This window comes from Sturnus vulgaris, chromosome 3 (genome assembly GCF_052056855.1).
Source record: "Sturnus vulgaris isolate bStuVul1 chromosome 3, bStuVul1.hap1, whole genome shotgun sequence".
In the NCBI taxonomy this organism is placed as follows: Eukaryota; Metazoa; Chordata; class Aves; order Passeriformes; family Sturnidae; genus Sturnus; species Sturnus vulgaris.
This window is the reverse complement of record NC_142245.1, coordinates 57,475,167-57,499,335: the sequence shown is the minus strand read 5'-3', so window position 1 is coordinate 57,499,335 and position 24,169 is coordinate 57,475,167. Positions and strand designations below refer to the sequence as shown.

The 24,169-nt window shown below is 35.5% G+C and overlaps 1 protein-coding gene across 1 annotated transcript in view; it reads right to left on the bottom strand.

Annotated features, from left to right (window-relative positions):
- SYNE1 (spectrin repeat containing nuclear envelope protein 1) overlaps positions 1-24,169 on the bottom strand; it is a 240,444-nt gene that overhangs the window by 200,986 nt on the left and 15,289 nt on the right. The window contains exons 5-15 of the mRNA XM_088161722.1: positions 22,936-22,956; positions 22,553-22,645; positions 20,757-20,935; positions 18,599-18,795; positions 18,345-18,454; positions 10,493-10,600; positions 9,621-9,758; positions 8,300-8,464; positions 5,210-5,322; positions 4,517-4,685; positions 907-1,003 (exon numbers count right to left, since the gene is read on the bottom strand). Of these exons, the coding sequence (XP_088017848.1) occupies positions 907-1,003; positions 4,517-4,685; positions 5,210-5,322; positions 8,300-8,464; positions 9,621-9,758; positions 10,493-10,600; positions 18,345-18,454; positions 18,599-18,795; positions 20,757-20,935; positions 22,553-22,645; positions 22,936-22,956 (1,390 nt within the window). The remainder of the gene's footprint in view (positions 1-906; positions 1,004-4,516; positions 4,686-5,209; positions 5,323-8,299; positions 8,465-9,620; positions 9,759-10,492; positions 10,601-18,344; positions 18,455-18,598; positions 18,796-20,756; positions 20,936-22,552; positions 22,646-22,935; positions 22,957-24,169) is intronic.

Below are 24,169 nucleotides of genomic sequence, written 5' to 3'. Positions count from 1 at the left end.
GCCATTGACTTTGAAACCAAACTGCTGCTAATTTTTGCTGTTTGTCCTCATTCCAGGGGAAAACAAACAGAGAAGAAAAAAGGTCAAGCAAATGCTGAGACTTCATAAAATATGCAGAATACACTTGTTTTAAAGAGTTATAGCTAATTTCAACTGCTATTGCTGAATTCATATATGTTAGTACTTGTTCTTTAGAAAAGAATTTGTTACTGGATTTTATCAGTAGCATTGAAAAAATCTATGACTTTTGTTCCTTGTAAGAATACCTTGAAAAAATGTTTACTTTTGTAAAATTTGGGTGCCACTATCAATTTAAATTTCACAACAAACAAAGGTATCCATTTTCTCCCCCCCTTCGCAGCGGCTGCAACAATCCTGCACAGACATTATTGAGCTACAGATTAAAGCGATCTCATGTCTGTAATTATCTAGGTCAAATATTGCCCTCGAATCCTCACTGAACTCGGCAGTATTCAAGAATGACAGGAGGCAGCTGTTGAATCAGCTACACATTTTTTTTCATGTATATCCATACTGCAACTATCATTTGAGTTCCTCTTGCAGGTTTTCCAAGAAAATGAAGAACCTCCAATAAACCAAGAGATGATTTTGCAACTAAGATACTGAGACCAACTCTCAGTTGTCTTTTTCTTTTAAATTAAGCCAAGCCAGGGAGCATTTCCACGCACTAGAACATGATTTTCCCCTACTCCCCTACTTTGGTTTCTGTCACAATTTTTTATCCCAAATTAATAACACTGAAATAATCCAAGAGTTAGCATGGACAATGGGCTTTTCCAAGGAGGACATCTGAATATGACCATCTTCCTCTGGAGATTCAGAAGCAGCAGGCTGCTCTGGACCAGGTGTCTACTTGCTAATGACAAAAGAAATATAGACATTTACCTGAGCCATTTGCTTTGGCATACATTTCAGCTGCTCGTTTTAAGATCTGGTAGGTAACTTCATACTGCTCAAAGAACTTACTATTTTCAATAACAGACTGAAAAGAAAAAAATTGTAACAGATAAAACAAAGATGGGTGTTAGGATTAGCAATAATTTCTATGAAATTACGTCAGGATACTGATGTCAACATTTAACTTCATTATTCCTCCATTCATATTTTCATCATTATAAAATAATATAAGTTATCACAATTATAGCATAAAAATTTCACATTTTAAATTTAAGGGTACAGCAGAGTCCATCATTACAAATACAGATTTATTTACTTTCCACATGGAAAGGTTATTTGAAGTATTTTCTGTCTTGCTGAAAATCACTAGCATATGATACTTAGAATGTGCAGAAACTGAGTAACTAAGAAGTTATTTAATGAAAACTGTTTTACACTCAAATCTAAGGAGAATAATTTTAATAAATGAGAAAATTTCCTTTATATATGTCACCACAGTAATCAAATCCAATTGTTCCTGTACTTAAACCTTTGTAGAAAGACAGGTTACACTTTAATAGATGAGAAACATTTGCTTTGTTCTTCAATTTTTCTTTACCTCCTCTGCAACTGGCAAAAAATAAGATCATGGAAACACTGCACAGAGAGATGCTGTTTTTCCAAAGTATGACATAGTGCTGTTCCTTTGTGAGTGATAGTTTAGCTCTGTGATGTGTTATAGTGTGATGAATAAATTATCTGAAAATATTTTGGTAAAAAAGTTATGCCTTTGACATTTATGCCTCTTTATCCCTTATGGCAAAGGAAACTGACCTTTTTTTTTACGTGTCTTTCAGAAATGTTATTTCCTTTAAGTGCAATACAGAATTATAGCTCTACATTATATAAGCATATTATATCTTGCATTACCAGTTGCATTACCAAAACAGGAAAAGAAACGTAGAGTTTGGAATGGTTCTGTACTTTATGCTACTTTATGTCATTCCTCCTCAGCTACAGATTACAAAATTAAGGAATGCACACCCCACATATGTCTATACAAGCTTTGGAATGCCAGAATAGACAAAATTAGACAAGTGTGATTTTGATTAAAGCAGGTTTCAAATGAAGTCCAAGTTCAATGTATTTCAAACAGGAGAATCAGATCTTGTGTGTTCATCAACTCATATTATATAATATGAAAAAAGCATTTAAAAATATTTCTGCCAGTAGATATCTAAAACTCTTCTATTTAAAACCTTTGACAGTTGCTAAGTCAGGTTACAACAGTTTTCTAGTACATAATTTAAAACTGTGTTTATAACCAAGGAAACTAGAAGTCAAGAGCAATCAGGATTTTTCTCTGTTCTCCAGTTTAAACAAAATCTGTCATGTATGAAGACCTACAGTTTTTATCATGAATTACTTGGCAGACATGACTTTCAGTTTCACTAAACCCATTTTAACCTGAAACAAAACCTCCAAGACTTCACCTGAAAGAGCAAAAAAATTTATGTAACACCGCTATCTAGAGCTATCGGAAATATTTTCAAAAATTAAATAAAGACATTTACTGATTTAATATTGTCTAGCATCTGACAAGACTCTTTGAAGAAAATAAGTAGCTTTCCCAAAACAGTACAGCATATGATGCTAAAACAGTGCTAACACATCAGTGTTAAAACACAGTTCCATGGCTTAAAGTCCATGAATAACTGGACCTAGTATCTCCATTACAGTGGAATTTGGTACAGTATATTATTCAGGTTTATAGTACACAATGCGTGCTGACCTTTACTTCTGGTGTATGACAAAGAGGTGAAAAGATTATAAGATTAAGTAAAACCCACCACTTTTATTTTTTAGCTACAGTACATAAATATTTTCCAGGCATATGTTCTATCCAGATCCTAATTACGCATGTTCCTAGAATGCTGACATTCCCCAGTCTGTTTTGGCAGACAAACAGACTTATATTTTTATCTCCTGCTAATATAGTCACTCTGACTATAAGGTACTGACTACAGCTTTCCTACGTAAGACTCCTAATATACTGGGAGAGTAACACTTGTGTCTCAGTCCTAGAAAACTGGTCCCAGGTAAGCCAAAGCATATAAATTCCATTTCCATCATACCTTGAAGGAGCCAGAAGTCAAGGCCATCAAGAATGAAAATGAGATCTATTTATCTTCCTGTCCTGATTTCCCCATTTAGATGTTATACAGTTTCAAAAATAATGTAAGGAAGCAACTTCCTTCCCGAAAGACCACCTCAACATCAGTGGTCTGAATTGCAAGAACAATTGAGGCACTTGCAAATTAATATACAAGTTAACAACTTCATGTTCATTTTAAAGGAAAAAAATAAGAGTCACCAAAAAAACCCTGAAAATTCAAGCTAGCCACTTTTTTATTATTCTCTTGTTACCTTTTAGTAGTTTTTTTACAGTCCTAGAGAGTGAAAAAATGGACTATATTCCTAGTTATGGCACATTACTCCAGCAAACTAAGTTAATTAAAGTAATTATCTGAACTTCGTAAAGTTTGTCTAAAAAAGAAGGCTAACTGATTCCTGAATTTTTGTGTGTAACTAAATGCTCAAGTTTAAAGAGAGAAATTCTCACTTTGAAGAGTGAGAATTTCACCCAAATTTCACTGAGTTTGAAATTTTCTTTTCAAAGCAGTGGGGACATCAATAATTTTCTCTTCTCCTTGACCTGGCTCTTAATGGTTCTGTAACTGTATTAGTTCTTTTCAGACTTAAATTTTGTGTGCAATTTTCCCTATATGAATTAGATAGAAGGGAAACAATATTTAGACCAGCCTTGCTTTTGAAAGAATCCTTCATGCCCTAACGTAGAAGTACAGCAGTACTCTACCTACACTTGGCACTGCACGTGTGAATTTAAAAAGATACAGGAGCATAACACTGAAAAAAAATTTATCAATGAACGCTTGTAAGTCAATAGTTTCTATTCCTTAAAATGGTTTATGGCTGATGCAGAGCTGGAGCAAACTCTTTACAGAATAGAAATAAAGAAAAGACTTTAATGTACTAATGCTGAGTAGAAAAAGAAAAATTATTCTTTAGATAAGAAAATTACTACCCTATAGGTATAGTAGATTAAAGCAGTATATGGAGGTAAAATAGCATTCTTTTTTATGAATCTTTTGGAATACTGTAAAAAATACTGTGTGGAAATGCATGCCAAAAATCTCTTCTGTCTTTAACTCTTAAACTACGTATAGTCTCTATAGAGTGCTTCTATTCATGTGTAAAAGAAGATTAACTCCTTTGGAACTGCTATACTAAGTAAGCAAAAATCTAAGATTTGAAACCTCCAGACATGCTTACTAAATTAATCACTGGACAGCAGTTGGAATGTTCTTTCTCTTTTATAAAAAATGATGCAAAGAGAATAATATTTACTTTTAGCCTTTTGATAAAAGTTCCTCCATGGGGAAGACAGATTCACCTCTGAACATATATCCCATAGGAATACAATCATAAAGTTGATGACTGACAAATCTGATATCTATTTCTGTTCTTTTACAATTCTAGCAAACTTAAATAAGAATATTTCAAAAATAGTTCGAAAAATAAGACAATCCCAACTTACAATATAATTTTGAAGAAGCAGTTCCACGGATTCTCGCCTTCCATATTTGATGATCCATGATTTTAACTTTGATTCTGCAAAGACTAAGAGTGACAGTAGACGGTACTTCAGTTCCAGAAACTCCATCTTCAACAGATGGAGCTCAGATGAAGAGACAACAAAATTAAACCTATAAAATGAATCACAGTATAGTAAAATACAGCAATATTAATTTTTGCAGGAGAGACTGAAAGCTTTAGTTACAGTTCGGATATTTTTCTAATCTTTCACTTCTGATTCTACAACCATTTAATTATGTGTGATGATATTCTGATGACTGCTCTCGAACAACAAATTAATTACATTTCTTTTTAATTATAGAAAGTATCAGTTCATTTGTGTTACTAAGTGTTGCAAAGTAATTTTTCTTTTTTTTCACATGCATCCTGGCTGTTATATAACATTTCTTCCAGGGACAGGTAATAACAGGATCAATATAAAAAAAGTATTCCCATTCAAAATCTATTGCTTATTTTGATTCTCATCAATCTTAAAAGCATCAGGTTTTTCAGCATATTTTAAAGTATTTTGTCGGAGATTTTTCCATCCATCTCAGTTTGCTACTAGACAGTGATCTCTACATGAACAGATAAAAAAGCAAACAGGCTCCCCTACATGCACAAAAGCTTTTTATTTCAGATTGAAAAGCCTTACCTGTCTGCCATATCCTCTAACTGGTCATGTGGAACAGGCACGCCATTAACAGACCTGGTCCTGTGGATCTCATGGAACGCCTTTTTGTGACCATCTATGTTTTTCAGCAGATCCTGGTTGGATTTTAAGAAAGAAAGAGATATTGAGAGAGTGGGGGAGGGAGAGGGGGGAGAGAAAAGGCTCACAGTAGGCTATCTAACTAATAAGCACAATTTTAAGCCGGCTCTGATGACTCAATGTAGTTAACTATTTGATCATGCTCTCACATTTCCATGCAAGGTAACGCATACCACATAAGCATTTACATCAACTTAAACATTTACACAGGGAACCCCCCTATGTGAAGCTCTGTTACAGCTGTGTCTAACAATTATGAAAGCTTTTAAAACCGGATACACTGCAAAAGGTTTAACAAGAACCCTTAACTGTATTAAATAATCTCTGAAATGCAGTCTGCCAATATGCTAACATCTCAAAAGCATAATCCTCCTAAATTTACTCTTTAAATCTTTATAACAGATACTAACCTTTGCTAAGTATAGACTGAAATTTTAAGCAACTAATCTACTCTACTATATATAGGCAGAAGATCTATAGCTCCTTCTCTAAGTACATATTCCATATTTAGTAAACTTTTCACTCTCTCACCATCAAAAGACTTCAGGATCGCTGTCTCAGTACTGCACGAACGACTGCGGAATGTGGTACCCGACCTGTATTCCTGCGATCTGAACTGAACCAGCCAAACCCCTACAGCAGAGCACACTTCAACTGTAACTAAGCAACACCGCTTCAAACGGCTTCCTGGAGATTACATATTAAAATGAATGACTGGCAGCAGTCTTTGAAGAGATACTGTTAGCAGCAACACATCAAGTCCCCAGAAAGCGGCTGAGAGGGTGCAGAATTATTTTTTTTTTTTTTTTTACTGCAGACAGACAGCTGCTAGCTCAAGGTGCTCAGAAGCCTGCTAGCAAATAAGATCGTACAAAGGCTCCCCTCTCTCACCTCAGGGAACAAAAGGCAGGTTTCTGCACAGATCCTACATATGTATTTATTCCTACGTGCCAAGGAAGGGCTTCTCCCCAACCAAAACCCAGTGTTAGCACAGGAGGAATTGGTGGTAATTCTCTGGCTCAGCTCACCAAATGGCCCCACTATCCTCATCAATCCACTTGGGTTTTCATTGTTTTCTGCTTCAGCCAACACTTTGCTGTGAAGAGAAATGAGCTAGGCTTTCTCAGATGCAGGTGATGTGCTGATTTTACCATGGTGAAACCTGATATAATCTCACATAAAGGAAAGTATCTCAGCTGCATTTGAGACCCTTCCATACAAGGGATGCCAGGGATGCAAAGGGATCCCCCTAATATGCACTGGTGAATCAAAACAAATCACAATAGTTTCATCCAACATCAACAGGAAGCACACGAAAACTTATGTACAGCATTCTCATAAAATGATATCCTGCTCTTGGAAGTGACCCTCAACAAGCACAGACATTGCCCTTAGCTCCTGGATCTTGGTAGCACTAGCAACTAAAACAAACATAGGTGCTTGCCGGATTGCACAATAAGCTGGTACATTTTGTAATAAATTCCAAATGGCCATAAGCTATAAAGTTCACTAAAATAACCCATTGTCAGATGAGACAAAGATAAAAAGGAAGCAGTGATGTCATGTGAACAAATTCATAACAAACAAACAAACCACAAGGAAACAAGGATTGAAAAAAAACCACGCTACTGCATTTGTGGTACTATCCAGTAGCACATTAGGATTCATCAATTCAAATCTGAGCAACAAAACAAACTCCAGGAACAGATATAATTATACATTCTTCTCTTGAAGCTTTTTCCATCCCACTCCCATGGGAAAACTCCCCTGGCACAGATTAACCTAAATCAAAGTTTATTTGTTGGCATGGAAATCCCTCACCACAGCATTCCTGATGCAAATAAAAAACAGTTTAGGGCACGCTCTTTTGTACTTCTTATGAATGTATCAAAAGGAGGTCTACAGTGTTCACATATTAAGAACAAAAGAGTGTTTGACATGTTAGTTTTTTTTTAAAACAAATGTCAAATCCTAAGAATCCTGAAACATTTGATGCTACCAAGAAAGTTAATGAAATTTATCATTACAAGAGACAAGACCTTGAAAAAAATCTGTGTCTTCCTTACAGATTTTAACATTGTTTTTTAAAATTTAATTAGTTACTACTAAAGTTAGAAGAGCTACAATCGTTTTAATAAAAAGTAATCAGATGACCATGAAGCTCCTCAGCTTTTCATTATACAACATTGTTTTTGGATGAAAAAACCCTACCCATACCCTAAACACAAAAAACCGCCCGATTTACAAGAATTTTTAAAATAGTGGTAATAGAGGAGAGAAAAAGCAATATAAAACAATACAGCCTCAAGTACTGCCTTTCTCTACATTATCTTTTCCCTTTCATTTACTGGTTCCGTTTCTTTTATCATCTCACCAGCATATTTTTTCACCAAGACATTTTTCTCACACATATTATGCAAATCCACAGAAAAAACCTCACCGTTTTGGTTTTAAATGACAACTTGGACTCAGCAAGGAATACTGCTAGAATTATTTAAATTCATCTGGAAAAGTTTCCTGTTTACCACAGCACGCTATCTGCCATAACAGATGGCTATCTGTCATCCAACACTATCAAAATTCAATTCATTCTCATTGTATCCCCCATGAATATCACCTGCACTATCAGCACAGTTAGTGCATTTATTCCCTTTTTCCTGTTTCACCCAATTAGTTCATACTGGTTGAACAATGAACCCAATATTATGAGCTCCCTACAGAATTTTCCCACAGAAATTAAGATATTGATACCTGATATACTTCAGATAGAAGAAGCAAAAACAATTCTAAATATTGGTTGTAAGATACACAGATACCACAGTTAAAGTCACTATGACAAGACACCAAGCTTTAGCCACCAATAGACAACACAACCCCCAGAAAGTAGAAATAATTATCTTTGTAGAGTATGGATCATTTAAAGCTGTGAAAACAGTGGAGGATAGCACACAGAATGAATGCTTCTCCATCTACCTTATGCTGTTCCAGCTTCCTGTGTATTGTGTTTGCTGTTTCCTCATGAGCTTGCTGAACAGTTACTTCTTCCCTCAGAGCAGCCTCTGCCCTGTAGAGCCAAGCACCTATGGTACCCAAAGGTGCAGGAAGGGATTTATCAAGGTGTATGTGCCAATCAAGCATCTAGGAAACAAAAGGAAAAGGACTGAAATTCCTCCCTTACTAAATAATATAAACAAGTACATTGATAAAAATCAGACTTTACACTGAAAAATCAAACCCCCACATAACAGAGTATAATTGAGACATAAACTAAGTGTATTATTCCACATGGGTTTGGAAATTACAGCATTCTCACAGGCAACAAAATCTCTATAAGATTTTGTTGATTTATGTATTTCCCTTTCTGAATGGTAATTGAGTTACAGAATGATCACAAATAAACTGGAACAACTGAGAAGCAAAATATCTGGAACTTTGTAAGTTAATAGGCATAGTAAGGGATGCAAGACCTTCTGCCAATGTTATTTAATTCCAGCTCCTGCATAAAATCTTTATACCTCTATTTTGAACATGCTTTTTATATGTAAGATTCACATGAGTCTCAAAAGGCTGTGGAGGAGAGAATATAGCAGTAAAACACTCTGTCTTATTGGCAAAGCCAGTTATGGGAGTGAAAACATCATTAAAATTATGTAAAAACTCCAGAATGATTTTAAACAGATCCTCTGTTAAATACATGACATAAATAAATAAATAAATAAATCTCCAGTATGGATATACACTAGTAAAACTGTTTTAATAACTTTTAATTTGGGTCAAACAGTATAATTTGCTTGGCATTTTTCATTCAGTTGTTCAAAATTGCAATCATAACTACTAATGTTAATTTATTACTCTTGCAAATAGGTCAAAAATAGAATTTAAAACTAATTTATTTTTTTTTTTTAGTTATGCTAAAAAGCATTATATTAGAATTTCTCAAATAACTAGCTATTTAGATAGGAACATTGTGTTTGGAAGTGGCATTGTGTATGCTTTTATTTCTATCAACAATGTCTTGAACTTGGCTGAGCACTGTTACCACTCTTTCAAGTAAAGGGAAATCTCAAAATATAGTCCTTTTCTTAAAGTTCATATTCTATCTTTGAGCAATATTAAAGATGATAGTGCAGTAAATATCCTCAAAATAAATGCAAAATAATTCAGCAGTACCAGAAATTTGGTCCATTTTTAGGTCCCTAATGCCTAATAAATAATAGCAAACAGTTGTTTAAATGATTTTAAATTCCAACCTTCTTTTAATTAAAAAAAAATAGCACAATGATTTTGAACTTACCCTGGAAGTAACTCTCTCCCATGCTTGCTTCACCACAGCTTGATCAAGTGACAATTTACCATCTTTCCTTACTGACTGGGTTGCGAGCTCAAACTGTTTCCTTTTTACCTCATATTGTACTCTGAAATGCTTAAATGACTGCACAAAGAGAAAATCAGATCAACTGGAGCAGAGCATGAAGGAGTTAAATTATTTAACATTTATGGAGTACCATAACCTATAGAGTAGGAGTCCTAATCTTTCCCAAAGAGGAATAGACTTAACTTCTATATTTACTTGCATATTTTTTTATTTATATATCTATAAGACTTTTGTATTTCCCTTCGGCTATCAGATGCCTGAACCATATACAAAATGAGATAACAATTGATCAGATGAAACTGCAGCTGGATTTAATGCTACTTGGGACAGTGGATGCATTTAGAGACCAGCCATGCTTCAGGAGAAAATTTAGGCCAAGTTTTGTATTTCTGATTTACACATTAACCTTTGAGAGAGCGGATGAAAATAAAACTCTAAGTGTCATCCTCTCCACCTGTCACCTCATCCATCTTTCAGTTATATCTCTTATCAGAGCTAAATCATGCAGGATCTGGAAGGATGGCACAGACACACATTCTCTTCTAACTAGGACAGTCCTTCTTCACACTGCTGGGGCAAGCTTTGTGTTAGGCAAACCATCTGTGCACTGTCCTACGTAGCAAAGCTGGAGCTGACATTGTAATTCCTCCACCAATAACACTTCGTGTCCTTATTTCTTTAAACAACACTATAGTGACTCTCACATTACAGAATCCATAAAATACTGCAGTACCCGTTACACATAATGATGACAAAAATTAGTTAGCATACATAATTTCCCTGCTGTTTACCTGATATTTTTCTTGTAAGCTTGTTTCTGCCATCTGTGCTCGGGCTATGTCTCTTTCAAACTGTTCTGCCCACACTTTTAGGTCTCTTAGCACCAGTCTGTCTTCTTTCTATGATGAAGTACAACCACACATTAAAAAAAACCAACCAACCAACCAACCAACCAAACAAACAAAAAAACCCCATTGCAGCCTTTTAGTAGAGCTGTCAGATGTAGTCCAGAAACTAACATCTCTATAGCAAGTCAAGGTCATTAGTTGTAGTGAAAGGAAATGTGCCCAATTTTTTTATCATTTACCTTCTTACAGACTAACTGAAAAGCACTTTCTCAGTATGAGAGAAGTCAGCAACTAGACACGAGTCTTAGAGGAGTAAAATCATGTCAAACAGGGGCATTACAGTGTCAGATATATCATCAGCAGTTTTCACCTGATGTTAAATTAACACAAAGTTCTTTAAAGATATCTTAACAACTAATTTTGGTGTTTGACAGATTAGTGAAGTCAGTTTTGAGTAAAAGTTAATTGAGCTGTGATAGGAAAGGACTTTTTAGTCATCTACCACCATTTTATTGGTTGGTCTGCTATTGCTGAAATGAAAAGTTATTGTCCATTGACTTCTGGGTAATCCTTGACATCAAGCTCCAAGTTCAGAAGCTAGCAAAATATTTACAATATTTTAACACGGAAAATGAAAAGAAAGAAAACTCAAGTATATTAAGTTTCTTTTCCTTAAATGCCATTTTATGGCTTTGAAGAAAAGCATATTTGTTTTACAGTTTACCACTTCAGTCTGTCATGGCACTGCGGCTTTGTAAGGCTGCAAAGTTCTCTGCAGAGTTCAGTGACCTGGCACTGAATAGAAAAACACTAACAGGAAGTCTCAGGTCTGGGACCATGTTATAAGCCAAGGTTATCAGGAAATAGAAAGTATTCTGTGCACTGTATAAGGAGGTTGGTCAACTAGGATACAAGTGTCCCTCTCAGATTTCCAAACAATGAACCAGATGTGCTGGCTGTTAATCAGAAGCTACTTTTTGAAATCAAAGCAGTCTTATTACCATAAAATTTGTCAGAAATAGGCATACAACAAGTTTGTCTATTACAGTGAACAACTGTAACAAATCTCATCATATAAGCTAATCACCTAAAATGAGTCACACTTCAAGCATTACAAGAGAGAAGAAAAACTGGACCATGGGATAAAAAAAGAGTAGCCACTGCCTGCATTTGAGAAACCAAGTACTGTCTTTTAAGAAATGAATCTGAGAGGGGAAAGACGCCACTTAATTTTTCCTTTCTTTGAAAGCTGCCTGAAATATGTAAAATATAACTTCCTCTTAATAATTTTTTAAAGATAAAGCTATTGCTGCATTTCAGCCAAGGAAAGGACAGGTTTCTCATAAGAAAGAGAAATCTTTGATGTATTTATACCAATTCTTTTACTGAGCCTCTACTCAGAACAGTGGTGGTTGGACATAATTTGCATGACAGATTTGCAATTATCACAGTTACCCTGATAGCCAGGTAGTTGCAGTGAGGTTGACATGCTGTTAGAGCAGCTGTGCTGGAACAAAGTTCCCTGTACCTCATGCTCCTGTCTTCTGACACACGGGCTAATACCTAAGAAACAGTATAGGACAGATATAACACTTCTCTGCTCCAGCTACCTGTAATACTGGGCTTTCCTTGAAAACATATGGTGTCCCAAGAAGCTAAAACTCCTAGAATTTCCAAATTGCCAAATCATTTAAATAGAGAGAAGGTGAATAAAAATTCTATTATTCTAGTCTGTGTGTGAATATAACATCAAGATTCTCTGAGAAAACTAGCAAATTCATAACTATCCCCTTATGAGGGAAATCATAGAATCAATTAGGTTGGAAAAGACCTCTAAGATCATTGAATCCAACAAGGTAGAATATAAAAAGAGAGCATCCTAACTCATTCAGCCATGAAAAAAGAACTTTGGTATTAAATTCGTTCTACTCTTAAGAAGCTATAACATTAGTGAGACTATTGAGATCTCTATTGGTAATTAGCTGCCAGCTCCATAGAAGCAATACTAAACTATGCATCTTAATGGATTGAAAATCCTATAGCAATCTTACCAACTGAAAATTTCAGTAAGATATTCTTGAATTCATGAAGGGAACAAGTGTGCCCCAATGCTCTGTATATTACTTCTAATTCACACTATAAAATTCAGTTTCATAAAACACTGTTTTATACTCCTCACATTCCTTAAGGTAAGACTTTGACAGAGCATCTATATGCCTGCAACAGTTCGTACTGTAATCTGAGCAAAGCTGGTATTCTGCAAGATTACTTCATCAGTTTAAAAATTTAATAATGGCTAAGATCCATTCTGACCAAATATTCTTGAAATAGAGCATCTCTGGGATTAAGAATATCTCTATGGTACCTGAAGATAACACAGGAACAGCCTCATCTCTATTAGACCACGTATGGTTTCTCTGATACTAAGTTAACAGGTAGCATTTAGTCTTCTGCATTTAAAAAACTTATTTATTTAGGTATATTTTGATCACTTTGTTTAACTGCAAAAGATGTAGATGCTTCAGCAAACTATAAATGCTATAAATTACATTGTGCAACAATGCACAATGAATCTTTTATTCATTTATTCATATGTTTCATAGATTTCCAGTTCACTACTTCACTTATCACCTGCAAATTAGATTCTGTGGTCCTTAGTTGATACTAAAGCACTTTAAAGTCTCAGTTTAACTAATCAACAGACGAGATTCACTTTCTTAGACACCAAGGCACTTCTCATCAACACCCACCAGATTTAATGAACTATCATTCTTAAAAAAAGACTTTCTTAGTGCCTAGTATTCTTACTCTCAATAAAAAAAAATCAAAAGGACATTCTCACAGGTATGAAAACTGTTTTCTAAAGTCTGCACATCTGAAGTAGCATACAGATCAGAAGGTAAACCACCAAGAAGAAGTTACCTAGAATAAATATAACTATTTGAGCTTTTTCCAGCATGAGGACCATTGATCTCTGGTTCATTTGTTTGAATTCATCTAAAATCCTGTGGTTCAGTCAGTATGCTACTTCCAAGCAGCATTTTAAAATATTAATTTATCCTTACACAATTCCACGAATATTCACAGTTTTGGAGAGATGAACAGAACTGGAGCACTCAGCTGACAAGGAATGTCAAAGAAGGTATTTAGAGAGAAGTGTTTATGAGTTCTGATATGATAATAGATTATATTTTAAATCTGCAAAGAGAGTTTTCAGCCCAGACTCAAAATCAAAACATTATTTTATTAACTGATATGCCAGAGTTAATTTGAAAATGATATAATAAATAATATGGTAGGGTTTGAGGAGCTTAAAATATGAGAATCTTGATTATGGACTGGGAAAGGAGTATTTTGTTTAGTTCTCTAACATGTAATTATAATCAAGGTGAACTGTTCAAATTCTCAGAAAATAGAGAATACACAATAGAAAATCCAAAAAAAGTTTAAGTCTGTTTCTCAGGGACATTGAACCATTACATTGCATATGTACTGAGAAAATGAAGTCCCTTCAAAAACGTTTATGCATAAATTCAACTGATCATGCTACTCATTTTGAAGACTCCGGCTTATACCTATATATGTAAGTGCTACTGGATATATATATATATATATGTTACTGAAACTCACTCCCTGACACCAGTATCACAGGCACAGGGTGAATGCTGAGCCAGGCATCACCTTCAGGGATGAACTATTAATGACTATCTGCAGAAGTAGACTAAATCCCTGGAAAAGCTCAGAAAGCTATTTTTGCAGCTGCTGCTCAGGAAATTCCTCTTACACTGGGGAACTCTGCTGGCATAAAAATGTCAGAGATGACAGGATTATCTTCTGAATTACTTGCTCATCAGAGCACAAGAAGAGGAAGACTTTACATCAGAAATACTTTGAGGGGGTGAGCTTTAAGTACAGCTAAATTTATACCATGATAAGGAAATCGGCAGAGCTTTTACCACTTAAAATCTCCTCTGGCTTAAGAAGAAATGTACTGGGGCTGTGTAAGGCTAAGGATGGATAAAGTCCTGGTAAAGGTGCCCAAACTTGTTTGAATGGATATAAAATATAGTAGTAATTCTGCTATCAGTATAAGTCTTTTCTCCAACGTATCACTAGTTAGACAGACATAATGTGAGATGAAGATGAACCCTGATCCTAGTCACTTTAAAATAATCAATTTATATAATGATTATTTCATATATATATGTATAATCATTTTATATCTTTATTTAGCAAAAATACCCCAACCAAAAAAACTCCAAGAATGTAATTTAGGCAATTAATTGGAACAGGTCAAGCTATGAACACTATCGATTGACTGTAGTGGTACCTTCCATTTATTCCACAATATATTCACTTCTGCAGTCTTCCAGTTTCACGTCTGAATGCTCATTTCATATACTCTGTGTTAGATTTCTGAACTTCTCTCAGTTAATACTATAAAACCAGAACTAACTAAAAGTCTTATATGGTTAAAAAGAGCATATTTTTTTAAAAAATCACAATTTAGATGAAAAAGGAGCAGCATATCATGCAATTACAGATGAATACACTCTCCTTCCTACCCGCAAAGCACACACATCACTTACACAATCATACACTCTACTATCTACTCTATAAATCTAAAGACATACAAAAATACCCATCTAAAATGAGATTAGATGTGTAGAAACATCAAACTATAATCTATTTATTTCATGTTTACCTCTATACTTAAGAAAACCAAAAGCATAGTCTGAGATTTATAATAGGAATGTTGACTTGCTTTTCTATAATATTTCTGTTAGGTTATTTGGAAAAATTAAGTGTTAGGCTGTTAGAGTCAGCTCATGTAAGAGAGCGGATCTAGATATATCATGTTAATCTATTGCTTTTCTGAAAAGATTAACTTAAGATTGGCAAACTAATGTACATTAAGCCCCTCTTCCACCCCCCCACCCCCCAAAAAATCTAAAGTCAAATAAGTGCAGGATGAAAAAAGATAACAGCCATGAAATGTCCAATTCAAGCAATTATTCTGAGCATACACCCTTACCTTAAATTTCATAAAAGAAATGACAAAAGTTGAGATTTCTTGAAGTTCCTAGCAATATGAAACAAATGGGGAAACGAGAAGCAAAGAGAAAAACAACAAAAAAAAGCAAAATAAAATAAAGCAAAGCAGATAGAAAGTCCAGAGAGAACAGTAAGAGCCACACATGAGGAATACAAGATGTACTTAGAACTATTATCAAGCTCACGTGTCTGCATCATACCTAGTGAAGTAGTTTTCATATTAGATCTGATTTCCAGATTGCTAGTCACTACATGATTCATGTTACCTGGAAAAATAATTACTTACCTTAGAGTAACTGTGTTTCTTTGAGATGTGTTCACCACATGAGTTCACACATGTTCATAGCTAGTCCATGTATGAGATTTTGGACCCCTTTTAGTTCTGGAAATGCACATGCAAATAGCTGTTCCCTCTGACCACAAATAAGGGATAAGTTTCAATCATTACTCCACTTCTTCCAATGCAAATTCTTCATAAACTGAGCATTGAATCAGGAGAGAAGATGAACAGCGATTTGTGTGGACAACACATCTTGAGGAAACACAGTTACAGCTGAGTTGGGTGGAGGGTGGGGGAAGAGGGTTAGAAATTTCCTCCTGCCCTCTCTCTCCCTGCTAAAATTCACCCAGACACAGTCCAGCCTGAAGTAGGATTCTTCTAACTAAATGTAGGCATCTGCAACTGAGATAGTCCCTTTTCAGTTCTTTAAGCAAGATAGATAAAACCAATTGTATCTAGCATCTACTGTCCAGCTTATTCTACAGGAGGAATTTAACTCATATCAGGTAAAATATATCCTTAAACAAGAAATTAGGATTACTCCAAGAGTTCAGGGGACAAGAATCCTGCAAGATTATCTCTCCCAGGTACCTGGATTGTGTGACAAATTTCTTTAGACTATACTTCAGCAGGAAGACAGAGAGGCTAAAAACAGGGGGCTATACTGGTCACAAGAACAAAAACTTTTTAATCAACTGCCAACAACATTTTATCTATCATTACCTAAGGGATGGATTAATCTGACTCTGTTTTATCTCCAGTAAAATGCTCTGCAACACAAGCTTCAAGAAGATTGTTTGTTTAGGACACTGTCTTAAGAAAGATGCCATCTGGGAAAGTGTCTATCTGTTACTAATTACTGGTGGAGTGTTGTAAGCTTTTAGATTTTAAAAGTGAGTCCTAAGTAATTAAACTAACCAAATAATGTAAAGATGGAAATGGATACTCCAGAACAGTAAAAAGTAATATAGTTCTTCCTCCAGGAAACAAAGAATGATGACATTAGAAATGTAGTGCAATGTCAAACTCTCACTTTCTTCTCAAAGTCTGGAAGTTACTGGTTTCTGCAGTGTGACATGCAAGGGGTCAGCAGTTTTATCAAAATTTCGGTGGATTGCTGGCAGAATATCTTAGTGATATCTAAGAAGAGGAAGTGGTTCTGAGATTAACACATTAGCATGTCAAATTGAATTGTGTTGTTCTGCTTCCCAGTAATTCACAGAGAATTCTGGATGCAACTCATTATTTGCCCTTTCATAACTCGTGTGCTAGCATCACTGTGGGTACAGCCAGAGACAGGGAGAGCATGGAATGGCTGAATCCTTCATTCTCCTGCATCATCTCTGTATAAAGCTCAGGGAAGGTGGTGAGGTTGTTCCTCAAAACCCAATCCTAGCACAGCAGAAGGCCTTGCCAAGGTTGTTGGCAGCAGAGGCTGCCCTGTGTGCCATGGTATGAGGATAGCAGGACTGCCTCAGCCTGAACAGGTCACAGCATAAGGCTTCAGTGCTCACTCAGCCCTCTGCAGCAGCCCCATTGCTCAGTGGGATGCTGAGACACTGGCACAAGCATGTAGTCGGATTAATGCTGAAGGAAGCAAAATGATAAGTTCCAGTGCTCAGGTGCTGGAAATCAAAGAGCAAAGCTACAGCTACCTTAGCCTCACACAGGCATAAGGAAGGAGACTCACTCCTTTCAAAGCTCTTTTCTACCTCTGTAGGGAATGCAGAGAAACACAGATAAAAATTGCTTCTTCTTTCTCTCTTGCTGGGGTTGAGCAGATTGTCTCAGCAGTGCTTCCAGTGTTTGCCATGAAGAAAGCAAATCAGCACTAGGAAGTGAGTCATGATAACTTGGCACTGCTGAGCATAGCTATTCCAGTGCAAAGCCAATGCACTAGAGCATACACAAAACAAATTCCAATGAAAAAACACCATTGAAAAGAATTCCTTACAGCAAAGAGTTAAACTTCAGTGTGAAATAGAAAGGAACCTCTGTCAAAATTGCAAATGTCTCTTAAGCATAAAAGCCCAAACACTGTATCTAAGCAGTACCTTGGACCATTCTTGTTCTTATCCAGAAACCCAATGTGGTAGAAACATACATGAAAAATTGCTTCAGATAACAAATTATTACAATATCATTGGTGTTACACTTAAAAACTTGTTAAGGAACTTTAGGATCCATTGGTTTGCTATATGTACAATAACTGTTAGCATTATTTTTTGCTCCTGCTACTCCTGAAAAATGAAAAATATCTGCAGGACCACCATATCATTTTCTCCACCTACTAAACATCTGGACATCCTACTAAACATCCTTTATTCTCAGCTAATCTTTCCCAGTTTTTTTGAACAGTTTTTCTTGAACTTGAACTGTTCTTCAAAAGTCAATATAATAAACAAACTCCCCCACCCCCAATTATAAACTGTTTCTTATAGTTATGCAAGAGAAACTTACATCATTCTCTGGCACATCAGTCACTGTATGATGAGGATCAGGATAGTACTTCAAAAACTGGGCTACATAGGTCATGACAGACTTTTCATCTGGCTTTTCAACATCCACATCTAGACAAGTATAAAATATGAAAAAATCAAATTTTTAGCTGAATGGCATAAAATGCTGCTTACATGTCTAAACACTATGAATTAGCACTTCTGACTTCAGACATGCCAAGCAGTTCAAATTTTTTTCAACTGTGCATTAGGTACCTTCTGGGTCAAGGAGCCTTGGGATTCCTAGTTCTGCTTCTGCAATTGTGAAGGCTTCTTCCAGGTTTTCTCTATTTGACCTTCCCCTCACTTTCTCCATGTCCACTAAATCTGGGCGGATAGCATGAATAACAGAATGAAATGCAACACCACTCCTCCAACTTTGTCCAAAATCTTTGATTTCAATTCCAACTTGCCTAAAGAATATAAAAGGGAAAGAAGTTGCTCATGACATCAGGACAACATGAAACAGGGGGAGAGACACGAATGCTCCACCCAGTAGTTACCCATCATTAAACCTAAACCATTTGTTCCTGTAACACCCAGTCAGGTCAACTACAGCTCCATCTACCCACTGCATAAATTCATTTCTGCCTATGAAGATCCAAGTGTTTTTTATCATATACATGATGTATTTGTTTCCAGTGGGCTTGCTAGTGCCAATTAGCCATGAATCAATGAGCAATGAAGTGCCCAAAATTCTCAAAGTTGTTACACGACACACACAGAGTCTGTGGATGTACACACTTCCATTCACTATTATCTCCCTCCCTATAAATCTCACTCCATTAAAACTGCTGCAGTTCAATTAGGTACATCAATATCATACAAACAAAATTCAAAAGAACCTGCTCTAACTTGCTATTTTTTAAAATGATAGCATGAACAGTGGCATAACTGCTATTTAGGGGAAACTATGACACACAAATTTTTCTATGTTCTTATCAAAATCATAAATGTTACTATAATTTTATATACCCAGGACACTTAATATGCCCACTGCAAAGTAAACACAAATGATCCAGAAATAGCAATACACAATAAGAAAGTAAACAGAATTGAATTACACTGCTTCTTTTACCAGTAATTCGGAAAGGTGTGGTGATCCACAGATAGCAAGACCATTTTTAACTTTGAGCCAGCAAGCATCCTTTCAGGACATAAAGACACTGAAATAGTCTCGCCATTGGGAGGTTCAAGCAGCAGTAACTGAGTAAAGCTTCATTCAAATCTCACTGCAATCAGTGAAACACTTTCACTGACTTTAAGGAAGTAGCCCGTGCAAACTGCAATGTGAGGCAGGCCCAGATGAAGTGTACCACTAGGTATTACTTGGCTTCTTCCAACATATTTTATTGACTCGTCCCAATAAAACTGACAGTTTAATTTATGTATCTCTTTTCATTTTGGCTGTTTGCATGTCTGGAAATAGAAGCTGATCACTTTCCAATGCCGGTGTGTTACCAACAACAGTGTAAAGGAAGAAATTCAAATTAGACTGCATTGCACTATAAATTACTGTATTCTACCTCTGCATAAGTCTGAATCTTCGCAATATTTTTTTTTTCTCTTAGGCACCATCCAATAACTGATCATTTCCCCTCTATATTTTGCACAATTGATGTCTTCAAATAGCAGTGATTCTTTAATTTGAGCAAATAAATCCATGTTATTTTACTGATTTTCTTATTGTAGAAACTTCAAACTACTATAGTATCTTTGATATAATTTATTAGGGGGTTAATACCTTTTGAAAGCTGAAAAAGCATAGGGTAATCTTATAGAATAAAGGAAAAGAATCTTAAGTTAACTAGTAACAGTGAGAAATAACTCCAAAATAACTTGGATAAAGAAGAATGAAGATTTGGGGCAATTTGTGTAATAATATTTCCATTGTATCAAGAAACTGCAGGAGGATATACATAACTTTTCATCACTTGCCTTTCAACAGCAAGTGCCAGAATTTAGTGTTCCTACAAGTTTTCACTTAGGAATGCTTAATCAGTGTGCTACAGGCAGTGTCACATCTAGTGTTTCGGCAGCAGGACTAATGCACTGTCATTCAGACATCAATTCCCCTTTCAGCTCCTCATTCTGTCAGAGATAATCCCATTCATTAGTCAGAAACTATGAAATATGATCGCATGCAAAATTAATGTAAATCATTACTTATTACTTGATTTGTTGTATGGTGGTAACATTTAGCAGCCTCAGTAATCAAAAAGAATATGGTGTGGGGCTCTATAATTATATATAGAGAAAGGTACTACATAAATACAAAAAGAGCAAAAGGATGATCCCTGACTGAGAGAGCTTAGAATCTGAGCAAAAAGATTTCACTTAAAATATAAATTCAGTTCATCTGTAGTTTACTTACTTTGCTGCTGTGTACTGTAACCATTTTAACAAAGCTTTCCTGGCACTTCCTTGGACCTTGGTTACCACCTTCCGTTTGCTTGGGGGACTTGCAGTTTCTGAACTGACAACACTTTCCACAGAAGAAGCACTGCTAGACAAGGGCTGCAGCTGTGGGAGGTTGCTTGTAAGCTCTTCAATCTACAGGGAGAAAATATTAATTAACTCTTTGTAGATAATCTTCTTGATTCACATCAGTTTCTTTAATAATTTGCCAATACAATTGTCAAAATAAAGTTGGGCAGAAGCTATAATTAACTGTGTCTTATTTAAACATACGTTACAGGAACTTTAGAAATGCTAATGTATGTGCTCAGGTGATGGTCCTAAATTCAGAAGCACTAGTTATTGACTTCACACCCTACAGCTAGAACAATACGCAAATGTGTCATGCTATCTATTATAGAAAATTATCACCAAAATAGGAGACAATATCTTACATGTAGTTTGAGTTCAGATTATAAAAAAATCCACTCATTTCAGAGGAGTTTCATTCAATTACAGAATGTCAGTGAACTCAATGATCTCATCTGGATAGTTTTGTACTTCCTGTTTTACTGTTCTGGCATAAATTCAGTTGTGTTTTTACTTAGAGGTACCTTGTGAAGAAACAGTGAATGTACTGCAGCCAAAGCACATTAAAAGTGCTTGTTGAGGGTGCAGGATGGTAATTACGCCTTTCATCACATCATTAACTTGATTCTTCCAAGAACATTAATTTGACTAAGAATTTGGTTATTTAACACGACAAAGCTATATCTAGAGGATGTTTTTTATGCTGTCCTCTTAAAATCCAAAGTTGCCATATCACAGAATGAGTCCGCCAGAATTAGAATCACAACTTTTATGGATTCCTGCTTTCACGTTAAAATTATCTACCTGCCTGTGACAACTAAAAGAAAGGTCAAAAAATGACAAAAATGATGCAGAGAACTAGTTTCAGTAAACTGAAATGAGAAACATAATCTTCTGTGTTCATTTCAATGAGCTATAAATGAAAATGTTAATATAATTCTGACTAACTTTTATACTGATGAACTCTGAACTACTGAGGCGTCACAGTGGTTGATGCTGAGGAGAACAGCATTCCTGAGACATCATGAGGGAGCCAAAGAACTTCATAAAGAAGAGCAATAAAATTAGTTGTTATTTTAAGTGTTGAACAGTGACTCACTTTGTTAACCCATATGGACAGGATTTAGAAGCCAGTTTTACCTCCCACCTAACTTCAACAGAAGGCAAGTGATTTCTCCTCTAGAAATTCAACCCTTTCTCAGTCTACATCACTAACAGCTAAATTTCATCCTTGCAAATACCTGGCAGATTTCATCTGCCACTGAAATCACCATGTTTACATGTATGGTTTGAGAATAATTACTGACTGACATCTAGTGCACTGGAATTAGACATTCAGCGCAGTCACCACTGAGGTTGCTAAAGATAATTGGAACAAGAATCCACAACTCTATTACTTTCTTCTTTTGCTATGTTGTATTCTTTAGAGAAAGCAGAAGAACATGTTTTGGTGATGAAGGGACTCTGTTCTAGGCAAAGACCAGCCCATTCCACTGACAAGTGGAATTTTACTCAATGTGAAGCACCCCCACCATCAATTGTCACTTTATTCAGGATCAGATCCTCAGCAGATTCCAAAGTGACTTAGCTACAGTGAAAGACTGGAACTGGACCAGTTCATGTAAAGTAATGATCTGAACCATTGTTTGAGCAAGCGACTCTGAAGTATAAAAAATGTAGTACCTGAAAATATAAAATTATGGTCCACACCAAGCCAAGCACAATAGCAGGCCTACCATCAGCAATATCAGTTGAGTTTATGTTGACAAGCTTAATCTGTATAGAAAAGAAAATGTATTACTACATACAAAAAGAACAGTAACTATGAAATGCATTTCAAATAGGCTCTGTATTTGAAATGTATTTCTGCAATCAAACAAGATTCTCAATTTAAAAAACTCAAATACTGAATAGCGCAATTTCACATTTAGACAAGTATAATTTCACATTTAGATAGGCTTTGCAAGTAATGGAAAACTTTTAAGACTAATCCATGCTATTATTTGTAGAAAAAATAATTTCAAGCAGAAGAAAAAATAAAAATTAGATAGAAACACTGTACAAACCGGAGATCCTCTGTATACGGACTAGCGTGAAAAGCAAAAGGAAAAATATGACACAAAAATAAATTTTTAATGATTAATTATTAGGTAAATGCATTAATCTATTTTTTAATGCAAAGAAAGCACATCTTTGGCATATCTTACAATAAAATTTAATCAGGAGAGCAAATTAAATACTCTGCAACAGATTTTTAATTATGCAGGGATTTCTTGGTATAGTTCTAACCCATGTGCAATGTAAAGAAAAAACGAGTTAAAAAATAAAAATATAAAAAGGAAAAGGGTGGAAAAAACAAAAAAGAAAGAAAAAGAAAGAAAATGGAAAAAAGAATGCTAGGGTTCTCCTGCAAAGAGCATTTATTGTAAAAGATATCACAACCACTGATTAAGGCCCCATTCCAAGACAAGCCTAACAATAGCTCTTTTAAAAATAGAGTGGGAAAAAATTAGTTGTCCAAGGTCAAATCAAGTCTTTCAACAGAAATGGGAACAGATTTCATTACTATTAACTCTCAACTGCTAATCTACAGTCTGAATAAAATATCACCCTAAAATAAGTTTGTAAAATAGAAGGAAATAAAGAGGGGAATATATGATAAAGAAACTAAGATGTAGATAATGCTCAAGGAAATGAAATAAAACAAGCAGTATTGAAAAGTTAGCAACTATGTTAGTACTTATTTCCTCAGCAAAACTAGGAGTCAGACACCAATCAGAATAAAAATATGAATAGCTGCCAAAGTGCCCATCTACTTCAAGCATGTTCAAGGACAAAGGCTGTGGAAAAACCTTGGCAAAGTCTAAAGAGAAGATGGCAAATGACTTCAAGTGACCTCATTTATCTCTCCAAAACAGAGAAAATACTGCATTTCTCTGAATCAGCAGTTGGAAATCCACTAGATAATATCAAGTGCAAACAAAATGTTGTCCAAACCTGCAAGTTTTTTTCCGAATTAAATCTGCACAGTCTACTTTGGAAGAGGCAGAGAAGTCCCCATAGTTTACAATCGCAATTTTCTCCACCAAGAAATCGACAAAACTCTAGGAAAACTGACATTACTAGCTCCTCCACCAGTCAATAAGGAAAATTTTCTATTCCCTATCTTAAAAAAATACACGTCATTCTCCCAGCTGGACCAATTCCAAGAAAAGCTTTTCTTTTTCTAGAAAGTGAGGTTATTTTAGCATCTATTAGAAACCGAAAGATTTACAGGGACTCAGCTAAAGCTTCTGATTA